The following is a 24,405-nucleotide window of genomic DNA, read 5'->3' on the forward strand; positions in this document are numbered from 1 at the left end:
GTCAAATTACCAGTTCATTTGTTATTTAAATGTTTTATGGACGTCATTTAGATAAATTCCACCATGGGTTGAGCATGCTCATATATTTTTTTTTATATATTATAAGCGTTATGATGTATGGTTTTAATGCATGATATGTATATAATTTCATGAGTTATTTAATATATTTTGATAAGTTAAATATATGAAATTGGAAAAGCATGATGCATGATATTACTTGAGTAAATATAAAAAGTTATATTTATTTATGTTTTGTGTATGCATGATTGATTTACAGAGGTAAAACAGTAATTTAACCTAGCTGTAAATACAAACAACCTGTGAATGATTGACTTACTAATTATGGTTATAGTGGATAAAAATATATCTATAGTGAGGAAAGTGCAACTATCGAGCTATAGTGGTATGTCTCAATAGTTAACAAAAATCAATTAATTCGGTTTAAAGAGTTTAAATCAATTAATTATAAATTGTTTGAGCTCATGAACTGTAGGTCCATAAGGTCTCTCTATTGACTCGTAAATTAAATTTTGAATTAGTGAATTGAGCAAATTTGAATTTTTCAAATCGAAATTAGGGTTTTGAATTTATATTGTTCAAATTTAATTTAGGGTTTAATTGATTATATTTGATATAATTAATGCCTTTATTTTTTAATGAAATTGAAGAGTTTAAATTATTTAAATGTTGAATTGCATGAATAGGATTCATGTATTAATTAGGTGTTTGATTAATTTAATATTTGATATTAAATTATTATTTAAATTATTTAATTAATTATTTAAATAACTTTTTTCTTTTTAAAATTAGAAAATTCGTAAATAAAATTAAAGTTGTTTTTATGAAGATCATTTTTTAATTTTATTTTGAAAAATAAATTTTGTTTTAGAAAAAGAAAAAAAAGGAGTTAGTGGATTAATCCACTAAAATTAACACATAAGCCTAAGAATTAATGCAATTTGACACTTAGTGATTGCAAGTTTTGAACATTTAAATATGTTCAATTTCTTAGAACTTAGGACATGCAACTTGAATTTTTTAGAAAATTTCTAAATTTTTCCTTCGAGCCCAGAAACCTTATTCAACCTCACCTTAATTAATTTCAATTCAGTGTTTTCACCACACATTCTAAGCTAGAGATTAGTAAAGAAACTCCTCTTGGTGTTCTACCGTGAGTTTAAAGATCTAATTAATAGATTTTAGCTAGAATTAAAGAGTTTTCACCAAAGGTAATGTGTTCATGAAACCCTCTTTAGAAAATTATTTTGATGCTTGCTTTTACTCAAATTAAGTGTAATTTAAGTGCTTATTGATTCTGATTTCTTTCGCTGCTTATCAGTTTACTCTATCAATTGGTATCAGAGTATGATTTAAGTACTCAATTATCGTTAATTTGAGTTTAGTGGGTGCATTTCTAATGAATCATTGGTTTATGGTCCCACCAATAAAATGAGTCTCTCTTAACCATAGAGAGGGTGGATCCCCTTTGTTCAAGACCAGGAGTTGGTACTTAAGTAAACAGCTTATTTGTTATCCCTAAAATGGGTAGGAGTGAATTTTGTCTCGTAAGACTATGTCCCCAGCTATTTATCCGGTCTTACCCCTAAAGTAAGTGGTTTATTGAGCGGCGATGTTGAACCACTCTCACCCATGTAGATTAAAGGATAGTCCCGAATAAACATGAGTCTATAGTTAGTTCAAGATTGAGATCGAGTTACCTTAGGTCATCGAATTAAAATAGTCAATTTTAACAGTAAACGGTCGTTATAAAGAAAAGTGACTATTTCGCGGTCCGATCTTATGCAAATATCTTTTGCGTAGGATACCTTCACTCGCATGTCTCCACATGAACGACTTTGGGATCATATCATTTGTATCAATATACAAAGCGAGCCGCATCCATAGTGTCTCTAGGATAAAGTACCCAACCCTATCCATATACTTATAAACCGTTTTGGCTATATACTCAACTTTGATCCTCTTTTATGTCTCTACATAAAGTTTAAGTATTCATGTTATAGCCATGGGTTCATTAGTTTATTGGATTTAGAAATCTATAAATGCAATTTACATATTCAATAACAACTTTATTGAAAAAAATCTCGATAACATCTTTATTGTGAATAGAATATGTTTAAAGTTTACAAACTGCGAGTTTTAAGACATTTTCCAAAATATAGCTTATCTAAAATTGAGTTAATTGTGCAAGAAGAGAGATAAGTACCAAATATACGAGTAAATTTTTATTTATCTCGATATTAAGTGTCTTTAGTTTACTGCGAGATTGGACATTTCCATATTGTACTCCTTTATGTTCTCATTACCCTTATACCTCATAGAAGTTAAAGAAGTCAAAAGACTACTTGCTTTCTCTTTTTCATTTTTAGCAAAATATTTCTCAATTTAAGAAAGAAACTTGTTGGCATTTTCACTTTCCATGATAGAACCCCGAAAATATTGTGGAATGGAGTGCCTAATGATCATCAAACACATGGCACTTTGATCATTCCTACTTCTCAATATTAGTCGTATTCGGTTGTTCCTTAGAAGGTTTACTGGTCCTTACTGTAAGGTCCAGATCTATACACCCGAGAATCTCTAGGCTTTCCTTCTAAATCTTGAAGTTCAATCCATTCAACTTAGGAAAAATTCAGATTCCTAGATATTTAAGTAACACCAACTAAATTAAGGAACAAATAAATAAAACAAATACTCAATATTAATATAATATGTCATAAAATAAAATATGATAAAATAAATTTCACATATACGGCAGACCCTTTAGCAAGATACATAGCACAACATTGATGTCTAGCCTTTGGGCAAAAACACCAACTGTTAATAGTACTCTCAACGTAGTAGTCAAAGTACTCACAATAAACTCTATAAAAAAATAGTCTTTCTTTGGATTGACTATTTTTCACATGAATAATCCTTATAATTGTCACATACTCATTACCATATGCATATCCATAATTTTGTCAAATAATTATCTTCCTTTGGGTCAATAATCATTCGCATAATCAATGAATATGCACATCTTATATTTTTAAAATAAACTAATTTAAATACTTGAGGCTATTTTGGATACTAAATATAGTAATCTTAAATATATTATTGTACATAATGGGAGAAGATCACCAAAAAATTATTAATCAAATTTAAATTTAAATTTGGTTCTACTAAATTCGTCAAATAAAATCCATTTAACCCTGATTATTTTAAAAAGTCCCAATTTTCAGCCAACTTCCGCAAAAGAATCCATATCACATAAACAATTACAGACAAACAGTTAGAAATATTTAAGGAAGCATAAAATATGATGTCAGTTGCACCCTGCACAGAAACCTCTAGGTCTGCACTCCAAATTCCATTTTTTACCTCTATTTTGAGTCTTTTTCACAGAAAAAAAAATCACAAACAACATGGACTTATAAGATTCGATCTACAAACAATTTGCCCAAAATAACGAGCTTGTACAATGATCAAATCAAGATTAAACTATAAATCTATAATGTCAAAAATTGAAAACATCTATTATACAGACCTCAAACATTTTTACCGAATAACTGAATAAAAAATATAGTAAAGATAAAAAGCCTGGCAATCTAACATGAAATTCATGCTTTGATATCACTTGTTAGCACAATTACTTTAAATCCATATTGAATAGATTAACCATAGAATCATTCATGCCAAATTGTCAAGAATAAATAACATAATAGATTCCATTGAGATTGATGATAGCATCGAGATGATTATAGCTTTAAGATGATCACTATAGTCTTCCTCAACCAAAACTCTGAATGCCCTTGGATCTCTCTAGATGGGATCAAAGACCGAGTGCGTATTATTTTGGTACTTTTGGGGACCATAGTCTTAAAGTCTCTTATATACTAGTTCAATTAGAGTTCCCATCAAACTCTAATTAACTAGGAATGAACTTTTACCCATTAAGTTCATACTCAATTAGAAATCTAGGGCCTTAATTAATTAGATCACGTAATAAGATTCAATCTAATAAAATAGCCGAACGTGATAAAATATTAATCCACATACATAACACATACTTTAATTATACGTATTATTATTTAAATATGTCAAATAGTGAAGGTTCACCTAGAATAAGTGAGAGTTCTCAAACATAGTTGACGTAGTTTCTTTTATCATCTAACTTTTTTTTAGTACATTAACACTTGAAATATGGTCTCATGCGGTTGACCTAAACCCATTTTGTTAACCCTTAATTTGTTTTACTTTAGTCTATAAAATTTCAAAATATTTATTTTGGCTGTTCATGAATTTTTATGATTTAATTTATGATATTTAATTATCAGAAGCTTGTAAAATTTACACTATTGAATAGTATATATGCTAAATTATTACGTATTAGTAGTATAGAAACTAAATTCTTATCGACTAAAATTCATAGACTACATTTTTTTTATTTCTTCTTCTTATTTATTTTTTTTAAGAGATTACTAAAGTCTTTTTAACCTATACTTTATTGGATACGAAATCATAGCAACGTGTAAATCGCATGTGAATGTAAGCTTATAAGAGTTGGGTTTAGGTAGACAAAGCTCGTTTCTCTAGTCCCTACTCATACGCCTGCAATCGTAGGGCTTCCAAAAAAAAAAAAAAAAGAAGAGAAAAGAAAAGAAAAGTAAAAAGGCGAAACCAAAAACAAACTCATCGGAAACTCAAAATCCCGAAGAAGGGAGAAATGAACAATTCATATTACCAACATCAATAGAAGCGAAGAACATGGCGGAGCCTATGGAAGACAACGACGGAACCAACAGCAAGGAAGAGCAAGAGGAGGCTTTGGTCGCTCTCATCGATCATCGTTGCCGTGAAGTTCAAAATCTCAAGCAGCGTATCTCATACTACACTTCACAGGTCTCTCTAACTCAATATTCTCATACCCGTTTTTTATTCACTTCTTTTCATTCGACTTTTGCTGTAACCTAAGACGAATTTCTGGTTTACGTAACTAGAAATTGAACATTGTATTCAGAGAATTGCTGGATTGATCCATGTAATCTCTTCCCCCGCTTTTCTTTTCAGCATTTTCAGCTTAACCTTAATTTCGTAACCATCTGCAGCTTGAGGAAGCGGAGAAGAGATTACACGATTCAGAATCTAAATTGGCCCGGCTTCGACGTCAGGGCAATGGAGTGTCATCCAAAGATTCTCTGAAAAGCAGAGCTGTGAGTGTGAAAGTGGAGCAGATGGTAAATGAAGGTAGCAGGCCCCATCCAGTGTCGAAGCCGGAGCTTGTGATTCCGGCTGTGGTTCCAAAGACTTCACAGAACAGTGCATTGGCTGGGAATGGAGCAAAGATTTCAAATAGCTCTAGGGCTCAATCAAGTCCTTCTCATATTAAGAATGTAATTAAAGTTGAAGGGGACAGAAATATTGGCAACTCTTCTCTTCGAGAAACTTCGAGCACTTCTGACAGAGGGACAAAACGGAAGCTTGGTAGGATTCTTGTTGGTTAAATATTCTCTCTATGTTCGTTTCAGTTGTCAGCTGCAAATTCATTTGCCTTTTGTTTATTATGCATATCTGATTCATCATACTACTACTCTTTTGTGGTAACTGCTAAAATTTTAACTCTTTATTCCAGAACAGCAGTTGAAGGAGCATAAAGAGTTGATTCCATTAATACGTAGCAGCTCATCACCTTCTCAAATCCGCTGCGTTGGGAGCAATCATATCTCCAGTCAGCATAAGAGAAAGTTGAGAAGTCTCATCTCATGCCCAGTAAATGAACAGCTATTTGTGACAAGGTAACTACATACATTGAGAGAGGCCGAAGAAACCTTTACTTAAAAACCGGGTCTCCAGTTCCTTAAAAATAATTTGTCCCTTAAGGCGAGTGTCTCATCAAACGTGAAGGGAAAGTGACATTTCTCTTCTTCAGAAATTCTCCTATTCACTTCTCTTCAGTTACTACCAATTGTACGGTGATCAAGAGATAATCCTTATATACTTTGTGGTGCAGCTTAACATTCCCAATATTCTTCAGGTCAAGATTAACTCAGATTCCACATTGAACTATCATAAAATATTTCATCTTAAAATTTCATCTTTGGTTAGGCTTGCTGTATGTTAGGGTCGATTTGATAAAAGGTAGCTTTCCACTGGAAGGAAAAGCAAACTAAATATTCAAATTATTCTTAATCATCATATTCTACATTTTCGTTATTTTTACTTCTCTGACTTTTCACCCCCAAAATGATGAAATGAATAAAAAAAGGTTAGGATCCCACATTTAAGTATTCCTAACAAAATCTTACCTGAAAGACTTAGATAATAGAGTTCATTTAATGGAAGGGTCCCAACCTCCAAAAAGTATACTTACCTTATCCAGCCTTCTAGTTAAATACACCAATTTAACCTTTTTGTGGTATTGAAATGTTTATGTGTTACAGTGCCCTGGATGGAGTAGTCAACTTGTGGCAGTTACAGGCTAGAGGGTGAGTGCTGATTATTTCCCTCTTTATCCTATATCATATCTTATCTACAGCTATCATCTTCTAGAGTTATAAGGCATAACCATTCTTGTTTGAGTAAGAACTTCTTGCCATGTTAATTGGTGAATCTGGAAAATAGTACGTGTTTATAAGAAGCCTCTTTAGATGAGACGTCGATTGATCTTCTAATGTTATAACCATATCATTGTTGGTTTCTATGAATTAAAAATGAATATGTGATAGTTTGTGCAAGTTAAGATGATGCTTTTAGTTGATGGAGGGTACAAATGCTCATCTGCTACTTTGAGATATATAGTTTGAGTATAGAAATGCATTTTTAATGTGATGTAGTTTCCTATTGGAGGAGTGTATTTGTAACTTTGTACGATGTTATTAACATATTGCAAAATGTTTAGTGAAATACCTCTGTCAGTCATCCCTCAAGGCTTGGAGTATATCTAGATGAAGCACTTCTCGATGTCTTCATAACTAGAGTCTCTTCTCTAGTGCACAAGTGACATAATCTTTTCCATTTTCTAACCAAATATAAAAATGCTTATGAGTGTCTGTCCATTCCTCTTTGCCCACTCCCTCTTTCACAGGTCAAGTGCCTCTCTACTTAGTTCCGCTGACTGCGTATCTCCAAAACAAAGAAGATGGCCAGAAGATATAGCCTGGCATCCAGAAGGGAATCGTGTATTTCTTGTTTACAGTGCTGATGGTGGGGACTCTCAGGTTTCAATCATGAATCTGAACAAAAGTGAAGGGGTATGGTTTATATTAGAAATCAACATTTACCTTTGGCATGCATATTTCTGGCAAGGTGATGATTTTAGTTCTTAGATGCATATCTCTTTTCTGAGACAACTAAATTGTACCTTTCCATATTTAAGAGTTGTTAATTTGAGGTTTTTGGGACTAAGGTGAGTTATAATGTCTGTACATTAACAGAAATCTCGTATTACTTTCCTTGAGGATAAACCTCACGTTAAGGGCATTATCAACAGCATCATTTTCTTGCCTTGGGATAGCACGTCTTTTATCACTGGTGGAAGTGATCATGCCGTCATACAATGGAAAGAGAAAGATGGAGAGAAAATATGGAAGCCAAAGGCATTGCACAGGAACCTGCACTCTTCAGCAGTCATGGGAGTTGCAGGGATGCAGCAGAAGCCAATTGTACTTTCTGCAGGGGCGGACAAGAGAATACTTGGATTTGACGTAAATGTTGGAAGAACAGAGTTCAAGCATCAGATAGAAAGCAAATGCATGAGTATATTGCCTAATCCGTGCGATTTTAACCTATTTATGGTCCAAACAGGGTGAGTTTTCTTATACTAGAATTTGCTTTTTATGAAAAACGAGTTGCCTTGTGTATAAATGCAAGTGATCCTAGATTCCCCATACCGTGTCTATGTGCTGTATTGTTTTATTAGTGGTGCAAAAAATTGTGCATTCTTTGCTAGCGGTTGAATAACAGAGAGTGATTCCTTATGCTAGACATAAAATTAGAGGTAAACATGATTAGGCATGACGGTGAATTACAAACTTATTCCTAGACAAAATTCCATCTGTTCTTTAGTTCTAAGATGGGAATTGCAAATATTTTGGCACATACCTCTACAACCTCTGGAGCATATTTAAATTGTGCAAGAGTGATATCTAAAATTTTTTTGTGAGAAATTAAACTAGTATTTACTCAAAGGGGAGAACAAAAAGAGATGAGGAAACCCCCTAAAGCCAATGGGGTTTAGAGAAAAGAATACCACTTGGCTTAGGAAATTCTTTGGACTTGTACACTAAGTAGAGGGGGAAAAAATCTCACTAGGTCCCTGAAGTCTTCAAAAGGAGCATATCTTGAAACACCCTTCCATTTTTCCGAACCACAATATTCATCAGAAAGCCGTGACATTATTGGTCCACATGTCTTAGCTTGGTCTCTGGAAGGATTCACAAAGAAGTTGGATTAGAGCCACCAGTTTGTCTTTGGAATGCACCGGCTGCAAACCATGTAGTATCATAATAGCTACTATGGGTACTACCCATCCACCAGGATAATTTATTAACTAAGATCAATAAGTTAATTCGATATCTTGCTATCAGTCTCTAGGCCTAAAAATGTATAGATCATTGACTTGACAACTTCCCCAACTTTTAGCTTCAAAAAACGATTGGAAGAAAAGATGATTTGGACTTGGTCATTTACAAAGAAAACGCTAACTTGGGGATAAAGAGTAAGTAGGGATCGTCTGTTCCACTTTGTTGCAAGATGTGCAGTTGATCTGCTTGGGCTAGTACCCACATATAGAACGTCATTTTTTAGGAATGTTAGCGTACCAAATAGCCTTGATCATGCAATCTTGAATTATCGAAGAGTTTATCCATCTGGAAGAGACCTAAGAACTAGGATGATTTTCAAGTAGTGAAGCCTCCACAGTTCATAACCCACCTTTTAGATTCTGAAGAATTATTAAAAACGACATGCCATCTTGAAGCAATTCGGACAGAATGGCCATTACTCATCTCTAATTACTGGGATTTCTTCTGAACTCAAGATTCCACCCCTGAAACTCCTCCAGGGACACCGATAAAATGGGAAAGGTTGACAAAAAATTGCCTAACTTAACAACTCTGTAGGTGCAGAGCCTCGGAAACAGCAGCCTCAATGGACTTCCATGATGCCAAGAAACCTCCCATAACAATTTTTAGCTTGCATCTGTACCATTTGTCCACCTCTTGAAAATGGTTCGTGGATTGGGAACGTTCTCATCCAACTACTAGGGGTCAAGGGATAGTTGCTAGCATTAACTTTCCTGCAAAGAGCATTAATTTCCAACATAAACCCCCAACCTCATTTAGCAACAAGGGCCAACACTCCTCTTTTCAGAGCTGCCAATACATTAATTAGCTTTCGTGCGAAATCTATTAAATTAGAGGATTTCACCTGACTTGACTTCTGAGTATTATATTTTGTGAGCAAAATATTGAAAGTATTTACAAATTCTAGTAGTATTGATTTGTTCCAAAGATCTATATTGCCAGTTGAAAGCCCCTGTTTCCATCATTTGCTTCCATTAAAAAAGAATTGTGGAGATAAAATCCCAACTAAATTAATATAGGTTAAATTTTACATCAGTTAAGCCAGAGAAAACTTAAACTAAGTACTTCGATTGTTTACTTAAATCTTTTGCTTGCAGGACTCCAGGAAAGCAACTTCGTTTATATGATATCAGACTTAGGCAGACAGAACTTCATGCCTTCGGGTGGGAGCAAAAGAGCAGTGAATCTCAATCAGCATTGATAAATCAAGCTTGGTCGCCTGATGGTTTGATTCTGACATCTGGCTCTGCAGACCCTGTGATCCATCTGTTTGATATCAGGTACAATTTGCACGCGCCTTCTCAATCCATAAGTGCTCATCAGAAACGAGTCTTCAAGGCCGTATGGCTCCATTCTCTCCCCCTTCTTATTTCCATATCTTCTGATCTCAACATTGGATTGCACAAAACAGCGTGAAGTTCCCCATCTGGATAGTTTATTTGCCCATTGGACTTGTTTAGCCTTCATACTTTTTTTTAAGGGAATAAATTTTTGCATAAAGATGAGAAAATGAATGCCATCCAGTGAAGAAGGATTTTTATTTTCGTAGTTGGAACTCACAAAGCGGTACTGCAAAGCTCCATTTGTTGTTGAGTAGTTAGAAGTGAAATTACAGAGCTCAATTTTGTTGTTGTCTTGAAGTGTTATTGTGTACTGTCTAATTTTGAACATTGACAACCTTCGCATTAAATGTTTGTCATCTTTGTAATATTAAAGAAAGGAAATTATATCGTTTCAATTTTGTTAACCAACATTTTACAACGATGACTATCGATATTATGTCCAAGACATACGTTTGAGCTCACCCTTAGTATCGATATCAATTCCAAATGTAATCACAACTAAAGTTTTCAGAAAAAGTAGAAAATTTATGCCACGGTTCTTTAAAAATTGAGTGATAAGACATGTAGAATATAGATGGGTTGGGTGACCCCCAAAAGTTAACAAATTTACAAATTTTTATATTTTATATAATACAAGACAAAAGGAAATTAAGTACGCACTTTTTAGGAGTATTCTCACTGCCTTGTAAGTAGGTTATGTAATATGCATAGTAAAGCACCGTTACATCATTCCCTCGGGTGAAAAAGACTGGAAATTGTAGCCAATATCATTCGAAGTAATGTCTGTGGGGGAAAAGTATATTGCTCAAAATTTATCCTGATAAGCCTAACCTTTATTCACTATCTCTCCGGCAAAAGTCCTCTATCTTTCTGGCCATGATATGTTTGAACATCTGAAGATATAACTAAACTAAGTTATGGTTTGAATCTTCAGGGGATATATCTGAGACGAGAAAAGAGGACAAAGTTACTGTGTAGTTGCTGACTGAACTTTGTAGTACGTCCACTGGAGAGGATGTCTACAAGAGTGAGCAGTCGACAGCCATTTTGCTTGCTTTCAAGAATTCGAACAGAACTTTCGACTTTAATAACACATACAATAACATTTGACCAAAGAATTAACGAGAGAGGAAGACAAAACAGGACGAGCAAAATGTAAAATTTTATTTCAGATAGAAAGGGGGATGGAAATTTACATTAGATAAGAAAAGTTAATTGGGTGACTATTATTGCAAGACAAATGAACCCTCTATTCTTTTCTCCGTGGACGGCTGAGAGAAATTTAATGGAGAAAACATGTCCTTGAGACTGGAGGCTGGAACTGGCTTGAATTCGTAAGGTCCTTCTTTTGTTCCCCAAACCTGTAATGAGCAGCAGATCATACATTAATTTACTTGAGCTTCACAACATTTTCTCCTTTCTAGTGAAATTGAAATATGTATGTAAAACGGATTAAACCTGGTTTCCATCTTCGTCATAACCCCTCTCCCAGGTATGTACTTCATTATTCTTTAGGATAGCAATTTCGGAAGTACAGTAGGCTGCCCCATTCTGTCAAAAAAAGGAAGGCCAATGGTAAGGGAAGGGAATAATACTTATTACTGGAACGTTGCACTATTGCAATAGGGATAACTAGCTTCTGAGTTTTACTCTTTAACAATCTCACAGATAAGAAAAACAAAACATATTATGTGGAATGACGATGGAACGTAGATATACTGATGCTCTTACCCATGAATTTGGAAAACCACCAGGTGGAGTCGAACCTTCATACAAGCAACGTTTTCCACGATCACAACGCTTAAGATGTAACGTAGTTAAATGCTCTGCAATGTCCTGTGCACAAAAATCTAGACTTGTATGAGATTCATCTCGCTACATCCAATCCAGTTTCAGTGAAGAATAGAGTTAATCTAAGAATGATAAAATAATCGTCCTAAGGAGTACCGTAGGAACAAAAACAGATTTTGTTTTGACCTTAGAGAAAAAATGATAATGCTAATCTTATAAACTCCACAAAACTATACACAAGAGCTTCGTAAAAGACTTAAAACTCTGGTATATGATTCAAGCAAGAGAAGCATCAAAACTCTAATTTCTGCTTCTTACTATTTTCACAACCATGTTTATCTTTACCATTCGCTAGGGTACAGTAACTTATGTACACCTGTTTTAACTTAATCTGAGTGTCTTATTTCATCACTTAACCACTCATTCTATGCATTAATATCATTAGAAATTACTATAAGAAAAGGAACTTGACCGGGTCATTAAATTGATTAGAAGATTAAAAAAAACTGCTGATTTAAAATCCAGACCAATTAATTACGATCAGCACTAAACTCACATATCCATATATTCAAAATTGCAGTCTGATTCACAGCTGCAGTTCCAGTGGTTCAACCTGGTACTTTACAGAGACTATGACCAAACTTTGTTCTCCCCTGGATGGCTTGGTAATGTCCAATATCCATGCCTATATTCACGTTTTTTTAATTCTCTCAAGTCTTAACTGTGGAGCCATGTTAAGTTCACTAAAAGAATCCCACTTATACTTAAGTTTAGTTCCCTGCTCAGAACCAAAGTTCAGCTTTTTACTTGATCCAACAATGAAAAATTGAGGCCCTGGCCAAAAACAACGTTGATCAAATGGGGTATTAAAATGACAGGTTAAAGCCAGATACTATTCGGAGTTGAAGCAGCTCTAGGAGGACTCTGTGCCATATATTAGGAGTAGGCCAATTGAAAAGCTAAATAAGCATATTTTGAAACAAACTTGTATAGATATATTCAAGGAATAGAAAATCTGGTGGACGTCTTGAGTGGATGGCTAACCCCGACGATTTCTTCGGGAAGAGGACGTTGGTCTTTTGTCCGATCACAAAAATTCTTGTACTCCTCCATTTCCCGAATGGCGTATGAGCTTAGCTGCAAAGTGAACAAATGTAAGAAACTTTTGCAGCATGCATGTTACACAGTACAAACAAACCATAATGTTGGCTGCAAATGCTGCAACAAACCAAACCAACGCCTATAGACCTTCGGAAATTTATAGCATAGGAATACATATTATCCATTCACACCAACTACAAAACAGCATATGTACTCACCTCCACATCACATTTCATCTCTTTTGAACAAGGCTTCACCGTATAAAACCTCTGCAACCATAGAACTAATTGAATTATTACAGGCATAATGAAGGAAAGTTCAGGAAACTGCACATAGAGTTATCGATGGTTAACTTTATTTTCCTTGATAAATTCCAATTTTCAAACTAGGGAAGAAGGTGAGATAATAATAATACCTGGCGAAAGGGTTTTTGAGGAGTTCTAGAGAAAGCCTATCAACCACAAAATAAAATGAGAACTGATCTGGGAAAGAGAATCGCTAAATGGAATATTACCGAGCAAGAAGAGTTCTAGACTCACTTGTTCGAAGTATAACACCGTAGAACCATCGACCATTTCAGCTGCAGGGCACGTAATCATTCTAAAACACAAGAATCAAAATCACTAATCCGTAAATTATCCAAACTACAGTTCAAACAGAAGGGACAATAAATCCCTATTCAAATAGAATTAAAAAGGGGGTTCATCATTCAGTAGAAGACTAGAAATTGAACAATTCACACCAACTAAACAACATTCAAATATTACGTACCTGATATTGAAGTAATTATCAGGATCCCTAGCTGCTTGCTCCTTTGAAAACTATCAAAAAAGAACAAGAAAACAAAAAATTCAGAAAGGAAAAGAGTGTTAACGCAATTGGGGTTTTGCAAGAAGGTTGAAATCAGAAACCTTCTCGCCAGAAAGGGACTGAGAAACGAAGCGGGCATGATCCCATCGCGTTGTGGACTTAGTAAGGCGTTTAAGCAAAAGAGCACCTCCAACCAGTACCAAAGTCTTCATTATCAAACCCCCAGCTCTGTTCCATCCTACTGAGTTGTTATTATCATTATTTGAATTGGAATCCATACCCATAGCTTGGCTTCCTCAGCTCTCAAACACCCATCATCCCTAATCTTCTCCAGATTCCCCAAATCATTCGAAGCACGAAATCGAGCTTCAAAGAGTAGAGCCAAGAATCGGCGCACAGAGAAAAGTTGGAAGCGACGGCCAAATGGAGAGAAATTAGGAGGTGCGCGTTCAATTAGTGCCGTCAAACAGAAGAAGACCCATTACTCCACTTCCCATTACCAAATTTTGGGCGTCGCACATCAGGACGAGATCTTCTGTATAGCATCTTCTCTTCAATCTCTCGATATATACACAAAGAACGGCCGTGGCCACAGAAAATGAGTGCCCCCCCCCCAATTTAATTCGTAGTTGGAGATTCCTAATATCCTCTGATATGTAAAATACCTTCAAATCAAATGCACTTTTGTAATTGGCAATTTTAATTTAGTTTTTTTTTCAATTTATAATTTAAAATTTTGAAAATAAAGTTTGGTTAGTATCTCATTTTTATTATTTATTTTGAGTAGAATGAATAATTAAACTTGCGATGTTCGGAACATCCTTTAAAATATTATCATTATAATAGAATCAATCAGAACATAATTCAACTGAATTTAGACATTATTCTTGACTAAGAAAAATTAAAATTTCAAATTTTCACCACTTAATATCAAAGATGTTTTTTTAAATATAAAAAAAATATTTAAAAATATTTACCTTTATAGCAAAAAATTCCAAAAGTACAAATACTTTTGGAACTTTTTGTTATAAAGTAGAAATATTTTTGGGATTTTTCTATTTATAAGAATTTTCCAATTTTAAATTCTAAAAGAATGAATAGTAGATATTTTTTATATGTATGACAAATGATCAAAAGAATTCACATAAATAAGAGATGTCTTTGGTTAGAATACAGAAACAAACCACGGAAGAAAAACAGGACCATTAAGCATTTTAATTCATTAATTTTTACTTCAAATTCAGCATGTTTATAAAAAAGAGAGTTTTAATACTAAACTAAAAAGAGATTTTTAATATTAACTTTTACCTCTTGAGCCACAATCTTCAACTGCAATCTCTTTTTCTTTTGGTTGTGAACCATTACAAGGTCTTCTCTACTATTCTCTTGGATCCTTAGATTGAGTTGTGGGACTCAAAACAAACATGAATTAGATAAATTGGAGGTGAAAAACTGGTTTTTCAACAGTGTGAAGAACACTTCTTCAAACACAGGCTTATTTGTTTGTGAGCTAGTAGGGGAACCTAATAGACCTACAATTCATAGGCTCCAACGATTTGAGATTAATTGGCTAAACTCTTTACACTGAATTAACCCTCAATCGTTAACTACTCAGTCACTCCACTAAAGCCCGTAGGTACATTCCATATTGTGTCCACTCGATATAACCATGATTAGTAAGTTAACCCTTTACAGGTTGTTCGTAATAACGGTTGGGTCAAAAGGTTGTTTTACCCCCGAGATTACTTCTTGTTTCTTAAGTCCAACCGATCCTTTAATGAACAATTGGTTTGTGATCTGATCATTAAACTGAGTCTCTCTTAGGCCAATGAAAGGGTGGGGTCCCTTGTTCAAGACCTAGAGTCAGCATTTAAGGGAACAACCTCTTTACTATCCCTGGAAGCGGGTAGAAGTGAATTCCATCTTGCACCCTATGTCCCCAGCTATCTACCTGGTCTTACCCCTGAAATGAGAGGCTTATTAAGCCTACGTTGTTAAGTCAATCTTTACCTATATAAATCTAAGGATAATTCCAAATAAACAGAAGTTCATAGTTAGCTCAGGATTAAGGTCAAGTTACCTAGGTCTTTGTTTTGAAATAGTCAGTCTTAAACAGTAAACAACGTTATAAAGTAAGAGTGACTTATTTCTTGGTCCGATCTTGCGCAAACTCATTGCACAAGATGCCCCCACTCATCATGTCACTACATGTACGAATTAAGATCACTTTGTCTATAGTACTTTACAACTCCTTGTAACAACTACAGAGTGGGACGCATTCGATAGTGTTACCAGAATAAGACACCCAATCTTATTCATATACTATAAATCATTTAGGCTATTTACTTGAACTTGATCCACTTTTATGTCTCCACATAAAGTTCAAGTACTCATATAATAGGCATGGATCTTTTAGTTTATTGGATTTATTTCTAAAATGAAATAAATAATTCATATATTCAGTACAATTTTATTGAATCAAACTTTAATAATAATTTTATTGATTTCAAGAATGAGTTTATTGTTTATAAATCACGAGTTTTAGGACATAAAATTTAACATCTTCATGCTTTATAAATAAAACAATGGCTTAGAACAATAATTATAAGTTACATGGATGACGAAATGGGTCGTTCATATTTACATATTTACAAATATGTCATACAAATAATTAATTAACAAATATAGTAAAGTTTTAATTTGTTGGATCAAAGCATTTAAAAAGTATATATTGATAAACTATTTCCATGTTTACCATCGATGTCACTAATCGACTATTCTTATGTCTATTGCTGATTTTTTTTTTAAAAAAAAAAAAAAAAAATCTATTGCGGATTGACCATTAATCTGTCAATCAATGACAATTTTTCTTAAACTTATTGATAGGCTAATTTTTATGGCTATTAGTAACTCTTCCTACATATTTGATAAACTATATTTTATATCCATCATCACTAATAGAACATTTATATAGTTATCATTGATAATCCATTTTTAATCCTATCAATGACAGGTGCATCTATAACTAATACATATCTATTATGTAATAGCCTATATTTTCCACTACAACTATTATAACAAAAAATGCGAAAAACATAACCAAAACTAGATAAAAGAATTTTATTAACAACATAACACTATGGCTTGAGACTACAAGCTAAAATTCAATAACTAAACGTAAAGTACTTAACTAACGTCTGAAGAAGAAATAATTAGAAATCACTAAGACTAACAACTAGAACAATTATGACTATCAAAGATTCAACAAAAACCTATACTCCTAGGTCACGAGTTAGCTTCTTGTGTTATGCCATAAAGTTAATTCTTCATTCAATGTAAGATTTATCACTTGCACTTTCATTTGAAACACATTTTGGAAAAGAAAGATGAGTACAAAAATACTCAATAAACAACTTCCACATCAAGTTCATGATACATTTAAAGAAAAAAACATAAACATATTGAAACATGGAAGTTTAAACTTTCAAACAAACAATTTTTTCTTTTTTAGTTTTTTCAGCCAAAGTCTTGCCGTACTTTTAAATAGTTTTTAAACAAAACCTAAACATTCAAGTAAGCTTTCAGAACTTTAATAAACAGAACATCCATACATTTCTGAAATACAAATCTTTCATCCTTTCAAATACAAACTTTTAGTTGGTCAATGCTTTCAATCGAATAGAATTTTCCTTCAATCCATTCTTTTCAAATCAAACAACTTCCAGTCATTCAGAACTTTCAAATACAGAATAGGAAAGATGTATAATCGGTATAATCTAGTAGAAACGATCACCCATCCGTAACACCAGTTAGAACACATCGAATATCAATTGATTAGAACAACATAATTTGTCGATTAACAACCGACCAAAAACAACATAAATATTGTTTAGCAACCAATCATAATAAAAATTACTTAAGTGTGAGGCTATGTGAGTGCAATATACACATGAAACTTCATCCGAAGAATGTCAAACCACAAAATTGTGTCTTCTCACAAATAAGCCTTAGTCGGAATAGAAAATCTAAATTCCAAATTGGTTACAACAAATTACCATACAATCACCGGAACACAAAACTTGCATATCCGGATAGCCCAATCATATTAGTCATAAACATTTGAAACACAACATGTAGTTTCAAATACCAATTTCATTAGCAAAACTCATTAAATCAAATCATTCAAAACTTTCAAAACTTTTTAGAAGTAACCAAAACCAAAATCATAACACTTCCAATTCAAGACATTTTCAATCACCAAAACAGCCATATACTTTTATTTTATAAAATCAACTAGAAATATACAAAGTATTTCCCGTCAATTCTCAAATCACATAAAATATGCATTCTAAAAAGAAAATCATTTAAAGCATGCAAACAATTTCAAATGGTTCAAACGTACTTTCAAACATATTTCAAAATTCATCTAACCACAAAAATTCAAAATTTATATTTTGAAAAGGATATGGAAACTACTTGTCTCAATTGCCTACCCCATGATCTCACTCCAAAACAATAAATCCAAATGCTTGAATTTCAACTTTCTAAAAGCCTAAGCATATCTAAACTTACTAATTAGAAACCAACATCATGTCTTAACGGATCTAAAACTAATCTCATGATAACCTGTTTTATCTACCCTATTATTCTTCTCACTTTAAATAATTTTCTGCATGATGAATTTTGGAAAATAGGACTTTTGAGCCCAAAAAACAGCATTGAAAATCCTAGATTTAATCCTCTTAAAATCTTGAAAATGCATACAAAAGCAGTAGAGTTAATGCTCCACAGTTACCACTTAATTTTTCAATTCAACAACTTTTCAAATCCCTTAAAACATTCATAAATTAGGGAAAAATTAATTCTGAAATTTTTTTGTTTTCCATAAAAATTTCTACCAAGATTACAAAAATTTAATTGAAGAATTGACATTTCTAAACCCAAAAATCAAATTTATAAAACCCATTTAAACTGCTATAATATAGTGCAAAATAGCCTTTTTAAAGCAAAAGTAAGAACTAAAGTTAACATTTAATGTTGAAGTCATTTGCCAATTTAAATACTAAAACAGAATAATCCCTAAATTGCAAGAAATTTAAAGTTGTAAATTCTTGAAGAGCCCACACTTTTTCAACACTTTAAATCATGATTAAAAATCCTAGAAGAAGAAACTTTGATTAAGAAAAATACACGGTACCACAATGGAACTTTTTGAAGAAAAGATAAAAAAATTGTTCAATTCCAATTAACAAAAGAATTTATAACATTATTCCCTTCAGCAAAAACTTCAAGTTTTCTTTTTTCTTTTCTTTGGAGGAAAAATCCAACACTTCTTTTCCTTTTTTCTTTGTCGCTTTTTTAAAAGAGCTTTAAGTGGTCTTTGTAAAGAAATTAAACCATACATAAGAACCTTAAAGGTTTGTTTGTTTTTTTTTTTTTTTTTAATTTTAACTAAATAAATAAATAGAAAGATAGATATTTTTTTTTATCTTTTTATTTAATAAACCCTACGAGATAGAAAAAATCTTTTACATTAAAAGAAAAGATAAAATAATATATATATATATATACACATAGATATATATATAGAATTTTATACTAGTGATACATAATTAAACATTTGTAACTTATTGTTGGATTGGCAGGACTTAAAAATGTGTCATATTTATAAATAACTTTAAATCAAGCTAGATTTTCGTGTCCGATTATCTTATATTATATAATTGCTCCAATATTATAAGAACGTTAGAAGTTAAAAAAAAAAAAAAAAAAAATCACTCACATAAAAATGTGTTACTTTCTTAGTAGAATGTTTTTATTTAAGGGTAAAAGTTAACCTTGTAACTTAGTGACAACCTAAACATGGCTATGCTCGACCAAAAGAATCCGGTATTGTCATACCTAAACGTATATAAAAATAAAAAACCATAAACTTTCTTGTTGATAATTTCCTAATCAAATCAATAACAAAATCATCTTTAAAAAAAAAATCACAGAATTTGTTGTTTCGTAAGGAGCATTTTCACTGTCCCGGCCAAACAAGACCTACCACCATCAGACCCCATTTGTTTGCTTAATCATTTGATTTGATTGGTTACTGACTGCCGGATGCCAAAAAGAATTATTATTGATTATGTTTGGCTAATTCGTTATTGTGCTAAAATTTATAATACAATCGATTCTTTTACTTTCAAGTGATGAAGAGATGAAACTGGTTTAAAAGCCCAAACTTGGGGCGTTCGAGAAGATGTTTCTCTTCGGGAGTAGCTTTAGAAGCAAAACCATTACCAGTGGGATGTGACGCCAGATCATGGACGTGGAAGGCTCCGAAACACAAGAACATTGATAAGAAATTAATTTGTAAAAGTAAATCAAGGAAAAAAAAAAAAGCAAAGAGGAATAAAATTTAAAAAATAGTTATCCAAAGCAATTTTTTCCTCAAAATTCTCCCATCCATCCCAGCCCCAAGTTTCACAATCGGCACAGACATCTCAATATCTAAACCTCAAAGTAGTATACTTCACGACTACCTCCAAAGAAAAAAAATTTGAAGAATCTGGCATACAATCACAGCTAGTTTCTTTCAACTTTTGCATTCCAAAACCGCAAATTGCAAAAGACTTGATTCTTCCCTCTAATTATCTCGCCTAGCACCAGACCTTCTACGAGGGGGGGCAGCAGCAGCCGCATCTTCCTTCTCTTCTCCTTCCTTCTCTCCGCTGCCACTTTGATCGCTGGAACTCTCTGCAGCTACTGCACTCTTCTCCTCTCTCTTTGCCTAAAACCAAATAAACAACGTAAATCCCCTAAACTCCATAAGCTAACCATCTAATCTGAAATATTATAAAGATAGTATATTTAACAGTTGACACCCACCGGTTGCTTCTTCCCTCCGAAGAGTAGCCTCAATAAGATAGTGAAGAAAACCACCACTATTGAGACTATGACGCCAATGGTGAGGTTTGGTTGTTTCTCGCCCTTTTCAATGACATCCTGCACACATACACATTCACACTCAGTATTAATTAGGGCATACTAAAAATAAACAAACCCAAATCATAAATGCAGAGAAAGACACGATATTTTGCTCCACTTACAATTATTTTTGACTTGTATTGACTTAGGAAGGAGATATCTGCAATCTTGTAGAGGACATTGAATACTTTCTTCTGCAGGATAGTGAGAAAAGCCAGGTATGAGTAAAGAAATTTTAGTGTTATCTATCAATGAGAGAACTAAAACTGTGATAGATCTACCTGGTATTCTGCGAGACCATCTGGTCCAGCTGCTTCCTCGGCCTTCTGTTTCTCTTTCTCAACTTCAAACTTTGGCTTCCATTTGGCATCACGGTATGAAGTTGCAATTTTCTCATCTTTGGCAATCAAAATGTCATCAAACAAGATACCATCTTGCATGGTCCAGATCTCAATTCCAATTGCAGCCACAGGATCGAAGTCTGGTTTTTCAATTTCGAAGTAGCTAGGGTTAGGGATTTGCCTAGGCTTCCAAATTCCCTTGTAGTTAGGATTGTCGATTTCTGGGGCATGCCACTTACCCTTGTATTCGGGATTCCTCTTCATTGGTTTCTTCCATTCACCACATCCAGGAGCTGTCTCACATTTTGGGTTGTCAATCTTTGGTGCCTCCCATTCACCATCCTCTTCATCATCCCAGTCTTCTGGCTTGGTGGCCTCAGGATCATCGATCTCATCAGGCTCATCATCTAGCCATCCTTCAGGCTTTTCAGCTTCCTCATCTACAATTTCCATTGGTGCATCCTCATCCCAGTCATCTGGCTTCACTGCATTGGGATCGGGAATTTTCGCTCTCTCGTCCCAATCCTCAGGTTTCTTGTCGTCTGGATCAGCAATTGTCTTGGCAGGAATTAGTGGAGGCTCAAAATCATCCTCAGAAAGGAAATTGGCCTTCTTCTTCTCACTCCCATCAATGAGAATGCGCACATCATTGCCAGATTCAAGAATGGCAGTGTAAACATGAGACAATTTGTCAGCTGGAACGGAAGGAGGATTCTTTAGATGATGCTCAACGTACTCCCCAGTCTTGGGATTCTTATGCTTCAAGATAAAGTGCACCTTGTTTGTAGCCCCGCACTTGTCAGGTCCAAACATGATAGAGTAAGGAGATTCATTATCGAACTCCTTAGCTTTCCATCCAGCATCTTGGGGCCGTAGGTACTTCAGATAGGCACCACCACATTCAAGCCCATTTTGAAGGCGAGTCTCAAACTGGAGGACCACAGTTCCGTCCTTGAGACTCACTGGCCCATCGAGCTCTTTTACAATGGCGTATTTCCTTGCCTTCTCACTTACTAGAAGTCCGTAATCAGCATGCCCCTCACTCTTAGAATGCTTCCAGACACCTATAGAACACAACAGAACAATACGTTACCTTAGCAACTCTCTCTAACCAACCCAGTGAGCAAGACTACATATCTATATATTCTCTTCTAATCCCTGTTGCACCATCTTATTCTTAATGCTACTAACTACTCAACATTTGGTTTTAGCTAAACAAAAGTGCTCGCAATAACTTAATGATGCGACTCCCCTCAACTATCTCATACAAAGTCAACCATGTAAATGGCTTGAAAGATATAATCATCCACTAAGATAAAATTATCAAAAACGTAAAACTGCTACACACGTTAATAATTGCGAAAGTCCATATTTTCTTCTCTTCATGTCATTGATCAAAATAATGGCTCATAACCCAGCCCTAATCACACAGAATGAAAGATGCATATTATCAAACGAAGAGAAATAGTAACATGGCGATATAAATGGAAAAAAAAACAAAATAAAAGAAGAAGCATTTCCACAATATCTATCAGGTAATTGAATAGCTGACACATTCACTCTGTTTCCTCCCTTCTTTTTTGACACGCAGATCAGACAATATACACATCCATCAAGAAACAATTCAGAATAAGCAACGATTACAAAGGATCGATGAATTTTCATAAAACACGAAGAGGAAAACGAACCTTGATAATCGTCCTTATCGGACACGATCCAGCGGCCTTCAAAACTCTCGTCGAAGGACTCGTAAAAGATCTGAAACTCCACAAAATCAGAAAGGTTTTAGACATTCAATTAGATCTTAATCTAAGCGAAATAAACAAGGAAATGAAAGCCAAAACAAGCAAAAACAGAATACCTCATCGTCCGATGCTCGTAGCTGAGCAAAAGAAAGGCAAAGAACAAGCAAAGCCGCAGCTAATCCTAAAGGAACCGTCTTCATCTTCTGGATCTCAAACCCTAAAACTCTGTTCAGCCCTACAAGATTAGATCCCGATCAAAACAGAGCTCTCTTAAAACATTTCAAGAGTCCGGCAAACTTCTCAGCCCCTTTACTAAAATTCCATATTAATAGATCTCGAAGCACTTTCATTGCGTTGTTTCAACCAATCAAATCTCGTGCCACGTGAAATGAGCCAATGGTTGTCCGCCACGTAGTCAACTTCCGCAACAGAGGAGACTTGTCTGGTTTACTAACTTACGTCGACTAAATGGGCTTTATTTCTTTGGGTTTCGCAATGAAGGCGGCCCATTTCTTCCCTTCAAGCTAGGTTGTCGTTCGGGATAAAACGACACCCCTAAAGCCTATACCTATACGGCTGTACCTGTACCTGCACCTGCACCAATGTCTACTACTTCTCGCTTTTTCTACTAGTGCTTTTGTAACACGTGTCGCTTTATTCCCACAAATAGTTTTTTTTTCCTCTCAAAATTTTAGTATTTGAATTTTGAGCTTGTCTATTTAATTTCTCAAAGAATCTCTACTACACTTTCAATTTTATCTCAAGATGATAATAATAAGAAGAAAAATGGTAATGGATAGAACATTAGGGTAAAGATTAGTAAATGTAGCACAGGATAAAAATATTACATATATCACAGTTTGACTGGTCAACTTAATAATTGTTTTTCTTTTTCCAAATTTGTCTTCATCGGTACAATCTTCTTCTTCTGTACACAACACCATAATATCTCTCTCTTTTCTCTCAAATCGACATCGTTTCCTCCTCCATTGGAGCATCGTCTTCCATAGTCTTTGGCTCTGAAGCAACATCTTTTCAAAGCGCTTGCTCCTCTTCCTTCCGTTGCAACCACACATTTGATTCCCTACAACATCCCACGGTTATTCAATGCCAATCTACGGTTATTCAATACCAATCCATCTAAAGAATTTCAAGATGATATGAAAGAACATAATCCACTCCATTGTATAGATGCGTTTTCTTATTTCTGTGCAATCTATCAATTTTCTCTTATTTTGAGACTTCAATCAAGATTATTATTTGGAATATGATAATTAATGGCTTTGTGTAATTTATAGATTAATGATTTGGTGGTTTTAATTAACTTTTTATGTCGTGAATAGTATTTCTGTTTAGTGAAAAATCTGAGGGCAGTGTGATTAAGTCAATGTTCAATTGTTTTGATTGTTGAACGACTTATCTAGTTTATTGCGTTTCATCGAGCTTTTTGTTCATTTATTTATGGGGCCAATTGCAGCCATGTCAAAAAAATTATTAAAATTAGGCTCATAGTCTTGATTATATGAATTTTCCAAAAATGGCAAAATAAATAAGTCCGGCCCAATTTCATTAATGGATTAATAAGAAAAAGTCCAAAATACCCCCCACGACTGAAAATCACTTCGCGCACCTAACTTCCTTAGCCTTCACAAAATATTAGGATTGCCACAAACCGATTCTTTCTTCTTCAATGGATTCTTTTTTTTATTTCTTCTTC

At 34.1% G+C, this 24,405-nt stretch overlaps 3 protein-coding genes and 1 long non-coding RNA gene across 4 annotated transcripts; 1 reads left to right on the forward strand and 3 right to left on the reverse strand.

Moving 5' to 3' along the window:
- The first annotated feature begins 4,540 nt into the window (after positions 1 to 4,540).
- Positions 4,541 to 10,329, forward strand: LOC120083196 (transducin family protein / WD-40 repeat family protein). Its single transcript, XM_039038840.2, has 7 exons — positions 4,541 to 4,902; positions 5,109 to 5,484; positions 5,633 to 5,795; positions 6,441 to 6,485; positions 7,085 to 7,250; positions 7,434 to 7,804; positions 9,680 to 10,329. The coding sequence occupies exons 1-7, from the start codon at positions 4,768 to 4,770 to the stop codon at positions 9,996 to 9,998; spliced, it is 1,575 nt and encodes a 524-aa protein (XP_038894768.1). The 5' UTR covers positions 4,541 to 4,767; the 3' UTR covers positions 9,999 to 10,329.
- Positions 10,330 to 10,604: 275 nt separating this feature from the next.
- LOC150034625 (uncharacterized) lies at positions 10,605 to 11,033 on the reverse strand. Its single transcript, XR_016531429.1, has 2 exons — positions 10,897 to 11,033; positions 10,605 to 10,818 (listed from the first exon to the last, which is right to left on the reverse strand). It is a non-coding gene; the product is annotated as an uncharacterized LOC150034625 (long non-coding RNA).
- A 34-nt stretch (positions 11,034 to 11,067) lies between these two features.
- On the reverse strand, positions 11,068 to 14,322 carry CRL (crumpled leaf). Its single transcript, XM_039039535.2, has 9 exons — positions 13,729 to 14,322; positions 13,589 to 13,638; positions 13,357 to 13,417; positions 13,233 to 13,268; positions 13,036 to 13,086; positions 12,761 to 12,853; positions 11,657 to 11,761; positions 11,384 to 11,476; positions 11,068 to 11,286 (listed from the first exon to the last, which is right to left on the reverse strand). Exons 1-9 carry the CDS (start codon positions 13,909 to 13,911, stop codon positions 11,152 to 11,154), a joined length of 807 nt encoding a protein of 268 aa, XP_038895463.1. The 5' UTR covers positions 13,912 to 14,322; the 3' UTR covers positions 11,068 to 11,151.
- A 5,710-nt stretch (positions 14,323 to 20,032) lies between these two features.
- On the reverse strand, positions 20,033 to 23,417 carry LOC120083054 (calnexin homolog). Its single transcript, XM_039038575.2, has 6 exons — positions 22,805 to 23,417; positions 22,632 to 22,701; positions 20,884 to 22,007; positions 20,725 to 20,796; positions 20,504 to 20,620; positions 20,033 to 20,405 (listed from the first exon to the last, which is right to left on the reverse strand). The coding sequence occupies exons 1-6, from the start codon at positions 22,886 to 22,888 to the stop codon at positions 20,262 to 20,264; spliced, it is 1,611 nt and encodes a 536-aa protein (XP_038894503.1). The 5' UTR covers positions 22,889 to 23,417; the 3' UTR covers positions 20,033 to 20,261.
- Positions 23,418 to 24,405: the final 988 nt, after the last annotated feature.

This window comes from Benincasa hispida, chromosome 8 (assembly GCF_027475165.1).
Source record: "Benincasa hispida cultivar pf3 chromosome 8, pf3_genome.v1.1, whole genome shotgun sequence".
Classification (NCBI taxonomy): Eukaryota; Viridiplantae; Streptophyta; class Magnoliopsida; order Cucurbitales; family Cucurbitaceae; genus Benincasa; species Benincasa hispida.

Excerpts from the sequence above, each read along its gene's own strand:
- LOC120083054 (XM_039038575.2), bottom strand. The coding sequence starts at position 22,888 with ATGAAGACGGTTCCTTTAGGATTAGCTGCGGCTTTGCTTGTTCTTTGC. Across the intron at positions 22,702-22,804 it reads TACGAGCATCGGACGATGAG|ATCTTTTACGAGTCCTTCGA; the intron begins GTATTCTGTTTT and ends GTGGAGTTTCAG. Across the intron at positions 22,008-22,631 it reads CGATAAGGACGATTATCAAG|GTGTCTGGAAGCATTCTAAG; the intron begins GTTCGTTTTCCT and ends TGTGTTCTATAG.
- CRL (XM_039039535.2), bottom strand. The coding sequence starts at position 13,911 with ATGGGTATGGATTCCAATTCAAATAATGATAATAACAACTCAGTAGGA. Across the intron at positions 13,639-13,728 it reads AGTCCCTTTCTGGCGAGAAG|TTTTCAAAGGAGCAAGCAGC; the intron begins GTTTCTGATTTC and ends CTTTTTTGATAG. Across the intron at positions 11,762-12,760 it reads TTCCCGAAGAAATCGTCGGG|GACATTGCAGAGCATTTAAC; the intron begins GTTAGCCATCCA and ends TTTTGTGCACAG.
- LOC120083196 (XM_039038840.2), top strand. The coding sequence starts at position 4,768 with ATGGCGGAGCCTATGGAAGACAACGACGGAACCAACAGCAAGGAAGAG. Across the intron at positions 7,251-7,433 it reads ATCTGAACAAAAGTGAAGGG|AAATCTCGTATTACTTTCCT; the intron begins GTATGGTTTATA and ends GTACATTAACAG. Across the intron at positions 7,805-9,679 it reads CTATTTATGGTCCAAACAGG|GACTCCAGGAAAGCAACTTC; the intron begins GTGAGTTTTCTT and ends TTTTGCTTGCAG.